The 11,725-nt window shown below is 48.1% G+C and overlaps 1 protein-coding gene across 1 annotated transcript; it reads left to right on the top strand.

The window, feature by feature from the left end:
• Nucleotides 1–1,824: 1,824 nt before the first annotated feature.
• On the top strand, nt 1,825–11,591 carry LSM2 (LSM2 homolog, U6 small nuclear RNA and mRNA degradation associated). Its single transcript, XM_003831550.6, has 5 exons — nt 1,825–2,228; nt 2,842–2,909; nt 10,467–10,497; nt 10,937–10,996; nt 11,104–11,591. The coding sequence occupies exons 1-5, from the start codon at nt 1,983–1,985 to the stop codon at nt 11,227–11,229; spliced, it is 531 nt and encodes a 176-aa protein (XP_003831598.2). The 5' UTR covers nt 1,825–1,982; the 3' UTR covers nt 11,230–11,591.
• Nucleotides 11,592–11,725: the final 134 nt, after the last annotated feature.

The following is an 11,725-nucleotide window of genomic DNA, read 5'->3' as shown; positions in this document are numbered from 1 at the left end:
GCCCAAGCTGGAGTGCAATGGCACAATCTCGGCTCACTGCAAACTTCGCCTCCCGGATTCAAGCGATTCTCCTGCCTCAGCCTCCTGAGTAGCTGGGATTACAGGCGCTCACCACCATGCCCGGCTAATGTTTGTGTTTTTAGTAGAGACGGGATTTCACCATGTTGACCAGGCTGTTCTGAACTCCTGACCTCAGGTGATCCACCCACCTCAGCCTTCCAAAGTGCTGGAATTATAGGCGTGAGCCACCGTGCCCAGCCCCAGAAAATATTTCTATAACAAATTCTTGACAAATAAGTATGTCTATGCAAGATGACAAATAGAAGTTTTATGAAGTCTCAGTCCATGAAAAAATATTTTTACCAGCTGGGCGCAGTGGCTCACGCCTGTAATCCCAGCACTTTGGGAGGCCGAGGCGGGCGGATCATGAGGTCAAGAGATTGAGACCATCCTGCCCAACATGGTGAAACACCGTCTCTACTAAAAATACAAAAATTAGCTGAGGACGGTGATGCGTGCCTGTAGTCCCAGCTACTCAGGAGGGTGAGGCAGAGGAATCGCTTGAACCCGGGACGTGGAGGTTGCAGTGAGCTGAGATCGTGGCACCACACTCCAGCCTGGTGATAGAGCGAGACTCCATCTCAAAAACATTTTTTTCTTTTACCTGTGTCCTAATACATATTTATAAAAACCTGGGGGATATGAGTTAGAATAATATGTAACTGCATTTCTGTCTGTTTGTATTTGAAACATTTAACAGTGAAATGTTAGACTGGGTTATTTGTATCTGTGAGCCACAGTCTCTTTAGTTTTACACAGTCCTTTACAGGACAGTCTTGGCAAAAGTGTGTAAGAAATGCGGAGATTGAGGTTGGCTCCTTTGGAGAAATGTATTTATTGGTAACCTTTGATAAAATCAAAATTTGTGCTCCAGCTCCTCCTTATCTCTGGGACTGCTCAACGTTGTTTGTTTGTTTATAATTTTCTTTTTTCTAGAGAGAGTCCCGCTCTGTCACCCAGGCTGGAATGCAGTGGGGAGATTGTAGCTCACTGTAACTCTTGGGTTCAAATGATCCTCCTGCCTCAGCCTCCCCAAATGCTGGGATTTACAGGCCTCAACATTTTTTGTTTTTTGGGATGGAGTTTTGCTCTTGTTGCCCAGGCTGGAGTGCAATGGCAAGATCTCCACTCACTGCAACCTATGCCTCCTGGATTTACAGGCGCGTGCCACCACACCCGGCTAATTTTTGGGTTTTTAGTAGAGACAGAATTTCGCCATGTTGACCAGGCTGGTCTCGAACTCCTGACCTCAGGCGATCCACTTGCCTTGGCCGCCCAAAGTGCTGGGATTACAGGCGTGAGCCACTGCTCCCGGTCATTTTTTTTTTTTTTTTTTTTTTTGAGACGGAGTCTTGCTCTGTTGCCCAGGCTGCAGTGCAGTGGCGCGATCTCGGTTCACTGCAACCTCCGCCTCCCAGGTTCAAGCGATTCTCTTCCCTCAGCCTCCCGAGTAGCTGGTATTACAGGAGCCTGCGACCACGCCTAATTTTTTTGTATTTTTAGTGAAGATGGGGTTTCACCATGTTGGCTAGACTGGTCTCGAACTCCTGACCTCACACAATCCACCCACCTAGGCCTCCCAGAGTGCTGGGATTAAAGGCTTGAGCCACGGCCCTCGGCCTTTTTTTCTTTTTATCAGCTGAATTTAAGATTCAAAACATTTTTTAATTTTATTTTTAAAATTTTCTGTTTTTACTTTAACAAATATAGAAAAGTGCACACTTCATAATCTTAACAAACTCCCCACAATTCTCGATAGGAAGTTTGTGTAGGGCACAAACACATCACGCTGTAGATGGCAGGATTCTGGAAAAGAACAAAATCCTCTGAGCTCAGGCGCTGAGTCCCGCCACCCGTCTGGCAGCCCAGGCTAGGGTCCGCGCCTGCGCAATGGGAGCCGGCCGGCCAGGGAGGAAGTCGGAATGAAGGAAACCCCGCCCCTTTCCCGGCTTCCTCCTCCCCTCGACTCTACCCAGCTTGAGCTCCCCAGCCGCAAGTCGGCCGCGCTTTGCCCGTCAGCGCTTGGAGCTTTCTGCGTCCCTTCCCGCTGCGCCTGCGCGGTCCCGCCTCGCCCCACTCGCGGGCTCGCGCTTCGGTTTCCCCGGACCTGCTCGCAGCACCCTGCTGTCTTCCCGGTCCGGCCCGCTGCCCGCGGCGCCAGCACCATGGTGGGTACCGTGACGTCAAAAGGGGGCGCCCTCGGGGACCTCGCATGTTTGGGGCAGGGGGATCTGGCCTTTGTACCCCTAGGCTGGAGTTTGGTCCGGAGTTTTTATCTTCATCTTTAGTACTGTACTGTTCCTCAGGTTCATTGAGGAGGCACTGAGAACAAATGGGATATTTTTTCCATGATGAGGGAAAAAACCCCAACCCTGAGAGAGATTCAGTGAGGATAGCGGGAGACGGAAAAGTTAGACCTCAGAGCACTTCTCTGCCAGGCAAGCTTCGGCAGGGTGCGGGTGGGATATTTTCTACAATTCATTGAAAGGAGTGGGCAGGTACCCGAGAAAGGTGGTCGATTGAGAGAGCACAGTGGGGAGGCCGACGTATGCAGGGCAGAGTCTCTCTGGGACTTTAAGTGATGGGCTCAGTGCAGTGTGCAGAATAATTTGGGCTCCAGCCTTTCAGCTCTGTCAACCAATTATTCTTTCCTGTGAAATGTTGAGAACTGTCAGGGATGCAGTGGGGTTCACAATACCAGTATTTGGTAATACTGGCAAAGGACACTCCTCCCTACCATGCTCCTTCCCACATGATGGTTTTCCCCCTCTCTCCCAATAGCTCTTCTATTCTTTTTTCAAGTCCCTTGTGGGCAAGGATGTGGTCGTGGAACTAAAGAATGACCTGAGGTAGGTACCTGTTCCAACAAGTCTGTTGGGGGTGGGTGTGCCCAGGGCCCTGGAACCTCTTTAATTTGAGAAATATTTCAGGGCTAGGCGAGGTGGAAGATGTACAGAAGAAATAAATGGATAGGGTGCAGTGGCTCAAGCCTGTAATCCCAGCACTTTGGGAGGCTGAGGAAGGAGGAAAGCTTGAGCCCAGGAGTTTGAGGCTGCAGTGAGCAGTGATTACTCCATTGCACTCTAGCCCAGGCAATAGAGCAAGACCCCATCTCTAAGAAAAATTTTAAAATTTAGCAATAAATAAATGCCTTGTGCCTTAAATTTACAGATAAGCTTAGAGATTGTATCGTGTATTGGAAAACAATACAAAGCAATATATAGTTTAAAGAGTAAATACAGGTCAGGCGCAGTGGCTCACGGGCTGGACATGTGGCTCATGCCTGTAATCCCAGCACTTTGGGAGGCCAAGGTGGGCGAATCACGAGGTCAGGAGTTCAAGACCAGCCCGGTCAAGATGGTGAAACCCCGTCTCTACTAAAAATACAAAAATTAGCTGGGCACGGTGGCTGGTGCCTGTAATCCCAGCTACGCGGGAGGGTGAGGCAGGAGAATCGCTTGAACCTGGGCGGCAGAGGTTGCAGTGAGCTGAGATCACACTGCTGCACTCCAGCTGGGTGACAGAGTGAGACTCTGTCTCAAAAAAAAAAAAAGTAAGTACTAGGCTGGCCATGGTGGCTCACACCTGTAATCTCAGCACTTTGGGAGGCTGAGGCAGGAGGATCACTTGAGTCCAGGATGTCGAGACTAGTCTGGGCAACATAGTGATGAGACCTCTATTTCTATAAAAAATTAGCCAGGTGTAGTGTACATGCCTGTAGTCTCAGCTATTCGGGAGGCTGAGGTGGGAGGATCACTTGAACCCAGGAGGTCGAGGCTGCAGTGAGCCATGATTGTATCACTTTACTCCAGCCTGGGTGACAGAGGAAGACTCTGTCTCAAAAAAAGAACAGGCCAGGCCGGGCGCGGTGGCTCACGCCTGTAATCCCAGCACTTTGGGAGGCCGAGGCAGGCGGATCACGAGGTCAGGAGATTGAGATCATCCTGTTTAACATGGTGAAACCCCGTCTCTGCTAAAAATACAAAAAATTAGCCAGGTGTGGTGGCAGGCTCCTGTAGTTCCAGCTACTTGGGAGTCTGAGGCAGGAGAATGGCGTGAACCCGGGAGGCGGAACGTGCAGTGAGCCAAGATGGTGCCACCGCACTCCAGCCTGGGTGACAGAGCGAGACTCCGTCTCAAAAAAAAGAAAAAAGAAAAAAAAGAACAGGCCATAGGCCGGGCACGATGGCTCATGCCTGTAATCCCAGCACTTTGGGAGGCTGAGGCGGGTGGATCACGAGGTCAAGAGAGCGAGAACAGCCTGGCCAACATGGTGAAACCATGTAGTGTATCTAATACCTAGCATAGGCCAGTTATATGATAGGTGCTTAAAGAAAGAAAAATAATATCCGAAGACGTATTGACTAAGCACTATTCTGAATACATTTATTGATTGATTTCTCAAACACTGCTAAGTAATATATACTATTGCTGTTTTACATGAGGAAACTGAGGCTTAGATCAGCTATACCACTTGTTCAAGTCTACAAAACTAGTAAGTGACACAACTGAAATATGATTCTGTCCAGCTTTTTTTCTTTCTTTTTTTTTTTTTTGAGATGGAGTTTCAGTCTGTCACCTAGGCTGGACTGCAATGGCGTAATCTCGGCTCACTGCAGCCTCTGCCTCCTGGGTTCAAGCAATTCTCTGCCTCAGCCTCCCTAGTAGCTGTGATTACAGGTGCCCACCACCATGCCCGGCTAAATTTTGTATTTTTAGTAGAGATGGGGTTTCACCATCTAGGCCAGGCTGGTCTTGAACTCTCGACCTTGTGATCCACCTGCCTCAGCCTCCCAAAGTGTTGGGATTACAGGCGTGAGCCACTGCGCCTAGTCCTACTTTCTTTCTTAAAATAATATTTATTTATTTAAAAATTAGAGACAGTGCCTCACTTTGTTGCTCAGGCTGGTTTCAAACTCTTTGAGTTCAAGCAATCCTCTTGCTTCAGCTTCCCAAAGTGCTGGGGTTACGCGCATGAGCCAGCACACCTGGCCCTGTACTTATCTGTACAGTCCTTTAAATAATATGTACATTTAGGCCAGATGCGGTGGCTCACACCTGTAATCCCAGCACTTTGGGAAGTCGAGGCGGGTGGATGCCTGAGGTCACGAGTTTGAGACCAACTTGGCCAACATGGTGAAACTCCATCTCTACTAAAAATACAAAAATTAGCCAGATGTTGTGTTATGCGCCTGTAATCCTAGCTGCTCGGGAGCCTGAGGCTGGAGAATCACATGAACCCGGGAGGTGGACGTTGTAGTGAGCTGAGATCAGGCCACTGCACTCCAGCCTGGGCAACAGACTGAGACTCCATCTCAAAAAAAAAAAAAAAAGTACATTTAAAATATTGATACCTGTTACCTCATTATCCTTTAGAAAGATGGGATCAATTGTATTCTCTTCCCAAAAGCGTCTTCCACATTTATTTTTTTGAGATGGGGGTCTCACTCCGTTGTCCAGGCTGTAGTGCAGTGGCACCACCATAGCTCACTCAGCCTCCTGAATAGCTGGGGCTATATGCCACCATGCCCAGCTAATTTTTTAATTATTTGGAGAGGCAGAGTCTCACTGTGTTGCCGAGGCTAGTCTGAAACTCTTGGGCTCAAGCAGTCCTGCCACCTTGGCCTCCCAAAGTGCTGGAATTACAGGCGTGTGCCACTGTGTCTGGCTGTCTTCCACATTTCTATGTGAGATAATTTCTTCATGGGTTACACGTTGACAGGGCAGGGAATGGTGAGGAGAGGGACTTAAGGGCCTTTTTGTTTTAGAACACAGGTTTCCGTTTGTAGCACTGGCAATGCAAGTGATATTGATGTGTATAGATTGGGGCCACAGAGCAAGACAAGTACGGTAATCACTATCAGTCTTAGGCAATTTGGTGTGATGACTTGTTTTTGATTCTCCTCTTTTCTCCTTCCTGGGCCTTTTACATGGGAAGCCTAACTGTTGTGTTATAACCCTAGGCCCTAAAGTACCTTTATTTTTTTAATTTTATTTTGTTTTTGAGACAGAGTCTTGCCCTGTCGCCCAGGCTGGAGTGCAATGGCGTGATCTCAGCTCACTGCAACCTCTGCCTCCCGGGTTCAAGTGATTCTCCTGCCTCAGCCTCCCTGGTAGCTGGGATTACAGGCATGCGCCACAACGCCTGGCTCATTTTTTGTATCTTCAGTAGAGACAGGGTTTCACCATGTTAGCCAGGCTGGTCTCCAACTCCTGACCTCGTGATCTGCCCACCCCAGCCTCCCAAAGTACTGGGATTACAAGTGTAAGCCACTGCACCCGGCCGTAGTAACATTTCTTTTCTTTTTCTTTTTTCTTTTTTTTTTTGAGACGAGTCTTGCTCTGGTCGAGTCTACGCCAGGCTGGAGTGCAGTGGTGCTGTAACCTCCGACTCCCTGGTTCAAGTGATTATCCTGCCTCAGCCTCCCGAGTAGCTGGGATTATATGCATGCACCACCACGCCCAGCTAATTTTTGTATTTTTAGTAGAGAAGGGGTTTCACCACGTTGGCCAGGATGGTCTCAATCTCCTGACCTTGTGATCTGCCCACCTCGGCCTCCCAAAGTACTGTGATTACAGGTGTGAGCCACTGCGCCCAGCCTTCTTTTTTTTCTATTTATTTATTTATTTTTGTTTGAGATGGGGTCTCACTCTGTCACCCAGGTTGGAGTGCAGTGGCATGATCTTGGGTCACTGCAACCTCTGCTGCCTGGGTTCAAGTGATTCTCCTGCCTCAGTCTCCCAAGTAGCTGGGATTACAGGTGCCTGCCACCATACCTGGCTAATTTTTGTATTTTTAGTAGACATCGGGTTTCACCATCTTCGTCAGGCTGGTCTTGAATTCCTGACCTCGTGATCCACCTGCCTCGGCCTCCCAAAGTGCTGGGATTACAGACGTGAGCCACTGCACCCGGCCTTTTTATATTATTTTTAAAATTTTTCATAGAGACAGAGTCTCGGCCGTGTTGCCCAGGCTGGTCTTGAACTCCTGGACTCAAGTGATCCTCCCACCTCAGCCTCCCAAAGTGCAGTGACTACAGGTGTGAGCCAACATGTGTGTGGCTTTAAAGTGACTTTTCTGTTGGGATGAGAAAGAAGATCTTTCTCCTTTTTTTTCCTTGAGACAGGGTCTCACTCTGTTGCCCTGGCTGGAGTGCGGTGGCGCGATCTTGGCTCACTGCAACCTCTGCCTCCTGGGTTCAAGTGATTCTTCCACCTCAGCCTCCGGAATAGCTGGGATTACCGGTGCATGCCACCACTCCCAGCTAATTTTTTGTATTTTTAGTAGGGATGGGGTTTCACCATGTTGGCCAGGCTGGCCTCAAACTCCTGACCTCAAGTGATCCTCCTGCCTCAGCCTCCCAAAGTGCTGGGATCACAGGTGTGAGCCACCACGCCTGGCCAAAAGTTCTTTCTCTTATGTTTGTTGTCAGACCACTTTTGTGCTATGTATCTCCCCCTCCTTAAGGGAGTTAATAAAATGACACCACTTTGTACAATTCCCAAATGTTATTTCACTGCTGGAGATGGTTGGGTGCTGTCAAATGTTTTTCAGCAGCTAGCAATATGGTGAGAACATTACTGAGGCAGTGGGTTTCAGATACTGGGTGTTTGTTTTTGTTTTTGTTATTAGGCAGAGACTCACCCTCTGTCTCAAAAATAATAATAATTGCCTAGTACTAGTTCATTTAAATTAATTTCCTAGAGCATATTTAAGTGGGTCTTTTTTTTTTTTTTTTTTTTTTTTTTGAGACAGATCCTTACTCTGTCACCCAGGCTGGAATGCAGTGGCATGATCTTGGCTCACTGCAACCTCTACCTCCTGTGTTCAAATGATTCTCGTGCCTCAGCCTCCTGTATACCTGGGACTACAGGCATGCACCACACACAGCTAATTTTTGTATTTTTATATTTTATTTTTAAATTTTTTTTTTTCCTCCTGGGTTCAAGTGATTCTCGTGCCTCACCTCCTGAGTAGCTGGGATTACAGGTGCACACCACAATGCCCAGCTAATTTTTGTATTTTTTTTTTTTTTGAGACGGAGTCTTGCTTTGTCACCCAGGCTGGAGTGTAGTGGTGTGATCTCCGCTCACTGCAAGCTCTGCCTCCCAGTTCACGCCATTTTTCTACCTCAGCCTCCCAAGTAGCTGGGACTACAGGTGCCCGCCACCATGCCCGGCTAATTTTTTGTATTTTTAGTAGAGACGGGGTTTCACCGTGTTAGCCAGGATGGTCTCGATCTCCTGACCTCGTGATCCACCCGCCTTGGCCTCCCAAAGTGCTGAGATTATAGGCGTGAGCCACCACGCCCGGCCAATTTTTGTATTTTTAGTAGAGATGGGGATTCGCCGTGTTGGCCAGGCTGGTCTTGAAGTCCTGGCCTCAAGTGATCCGCCCACCTTGGCCTCCTAAAGTGCTGGGATTATAGGCATGAGCCACCGCACATGGCCCAGACGCTGGGTTTTAAAGACTTTCAGAATTTTACAAAAATTGGGGCAGAGAACTGCCAACTTTATTTTTGGCAAGATAAGGACGTTTTTAAAACTGCTATTTATTACGATTATTTTTATTTATTTATTTTTCTTGAGATGGAGTCTCACTCTGTCACCCAGGCTGGAGTGCAGTGGCTCAATCTCGCCTCACTACAACCTCCACCTCCCGGGTTCAAGTGATTCTCCTGCTTCAGCCTCCCGAGTAGCTGGGATTACAGGCGTCTGCCACTATGCCCAGCTAATTTTTTGTATTTTTAGTAGAGATGGGGTTTCACGATGTTGGCCAGGCTGGTGTCGAACTCCTGACCTCGTGATTCGCCCGCCTCGTCCTCCCTAAGTGCTGGAATTATAGGCGTGAGCCACCGTGCCTGGCCACAGTTATTTTATTTTATAACTTTAAAATAGAGATGAGGTCTTGCTATGTTGTCTGGGCTGTTCTCCAGCTGGCTTCAGGCGATCCTCCTGCCTCAGCCTCCCAGAATGCTTGGATTATAGGCGTGAACAACCATTCCCAGCCAAAGGCTTTTTTTTTAAATTTTTGCACCATTCTCTCAAAGAGCACTGGTGTTTTGATAGCATTCCTCAAATAGCATTTCAAGGGGCTCGAGGATTGGGGAATGGAGAGGACATCACTCATGCCTGCATCATCAAGAGTAATGCTACCTACCTTTATCCACATATGGGCTCTGGTTCCAAAGCAATAAATGTTTGAAAATAGCTAGCCTGGGTGACATTCACAGTGAGACCCTTTCTCTACAAAAAAAAAAAAAAAAAAAAAGTCGGGAATGGTGGCTCATGCCTGTAATCCCAGCACTTTGGGAGGCTGAGGCGGGCAGATCATGAGGTCAGGAGATCGAGACCATCCTGGCTAACACGGTGAAACCCCGTCTCTACTAAAAATACAAAAAATTAGCCAGGAGTGGTGGCCGGCATCTGTAGTCCCAGCTACTCGGGAGGCTGAGGCAGGAGAATGGCGTGAACCTGGGAGATGGAGCTTTCAGTGAGCCGAGATTGTGCCACTGCACTCCAGCCTGGCCGACAGAGCGAGACTCCATCTCAAAAAAAAATCAGCTGGGCATGGTGGCTCAAGCCTGTAATCACAGCTACTCAAGTGGCCGCAGTGAGCCATGATCACGCCATTTCACTCCAGCCTGGGCCATAGAGTGAGACCCTGTCGCAAAAAAAAAAAAAAATAGCTGATGGTTTTGGGAGTCACACAGACTTGGACTGAAGTTCCCGTTTGTTCTAAACTCATAAAGTTTAAAACAACCTCTCTGAGCCCCTGGAAGGTAATAACTACTTTGAAAGATGGCTGTAAAGATTACAAATACTATATAGAATACAGGTCTAGCCTTTACCAGTTGTTTAATGGTAGCTGTTAAGAATAGGTTGGTTTGGCCGGGGACAGTGGTTCACACCTGTAATCCCAGCACTTTGGGGAGCTGAAGTGGGCAGATCGCCTGAGATCAGGAGTTAAGGAACAGCCTGGCCAACATGGTGAAACCCCATCTCTACTAAAAATAAAAAATTAGCCGGGCATGATGGCATGCGCCTGAAGTCCTAGCTACTCAGGAGACTGAGGCAGGAGAATCGCTTGAACCTGGGAGGCAGAGGTTGCAGTGAGCCAAGATCACACCACTGCACTTCAGCCTGGCTGACAGTGAGACTCCATCTCAAAAAAAAAAAAGAATGGATTGGTTTAGGGAGAGGAGATGTGGGGTTGAAAATAAACTACTCTGTTAGTTGTCTTTCCTACTCCAGGGCTTAGGAATGCCCCCTTTTGGTTCTACCTTTTCTGACATCCTCAAGTCCTTGACTTCTCCCAGTCATGTTCTCATCCCAGCTCTGAAGTCACCTCTATGTTGACTTTGTTATAAACTAATTTGATTCTTCTCTCCCTCTGCCCTTGACAGCATCTGTGGAACCCTCCATTCTGTGGATCAGGTGAGATATAGCACGGGCCCCAGAATTGGTTCCTGGAGAAGGAGAGGGGAGAGCTTAAGGGTTGGGTTCATGTCTCTAGGGTTAATAATGGTGTTCGTCGGCCAGGCACGGTGGCTCACGCCTGTAATCCCAGCACTTTGAGAGGCCGAGGCCTGAGGTCAGGAGTTCAAGGGAAGCCTGACAAACATGGTGAAACCCCGTCTCTACTAAAAATACAAGAAATTAGCTGGGCGTGGTGGTGGGCACCTGTAATCCCAGCTAGTCGAGAGGCTGAGGCAGGAAAATCATTTGAACCCAGGAGGCGGAGATTGCAGTGAGCCGAGATGGCACCATTGCACTCCAGCCTGGGCAACAAGAGCAAAACTCTGTCTCAAAAATAATAATAATAATAATAATAATAATAATAATAATAATAATGGTGTTCATCTTCCTTTCCTAGTATCTCAACATCAAACTAACTGACATCAGTGTCACAGACCCTGAGAAATACCCTCACATGGTGAGTTGGGGTCTGTGGAGAAGAGGAAACACCTCTAAAGCAGGAGGCCCCTGGGTGGTTAGAGGACATTTTTAAGGGTGTTTTCATATTTGTCCATCTTTGTCTAGTTATCAGTGAAGAACTGCTTCATTCGGGGCTCAGTGGTCCGATACGTGCAGCTGCCAGCAGATGAGGTCGACACACAGTTGCTACAGGATGCGGCAAGGAAGGAAGCCCTGCAGCAGAAACAGTGATGGCTCCTCCTCCTCTTCCCCTCCCTCTTTCATTGGTGACCCATAACCCCAAGTCCCAGCCCAGAACCCCTAACCCCCAATACTTGAAGGGGTTTTGTTTTTTTACTAATGATGGTTTTGTGGGGTTTTTTTTAAGGGATGAGTGGATGAGAGGAGTAATAGGGAACAGCTATCCTCTCTTGAGAAGGGGAGGATAAGTAGGCTGGGAAACTTCAAAGCCTTCCCAGTCCCCAGCACATGCCTTTCTCACTACTTCTCTGGAGATGGTAGGAGAGTTTCCTAGGTCTTTCCAGGGCAGCATGTGATTCATTTGGGGATGGAAGGAATGTGTCCCGCATCGGGAATAAAATTTATGATGCAAATTTGTGTTTTGGTTCTGTTACTATGTGTTGGGCAGGGGGTTGGGACATGGAAAAGGATGTCGAATTCATCCAAGCCCCTGTTACTCTGCATTAACCCAGCCAAGAATCCAACTCAGCTTCCCACTACTCTCCTT

This window comes from Pan paniscus, chromosome 5 (genome assembly GCF_029289425.2).
Source record: "Pan paniscus chromosome 5, NHGRI_mPanPan1-v2.0_pri, whole genome shotgun sequence".
NCBI lineage: Eukaryota > Metazoa > Chordata > Mammalia > Primates > Hominidae > Pan > Pan paniscus.
This window is presented reverse-complemented; position numbering and strand designations above follow the sequence as displayed.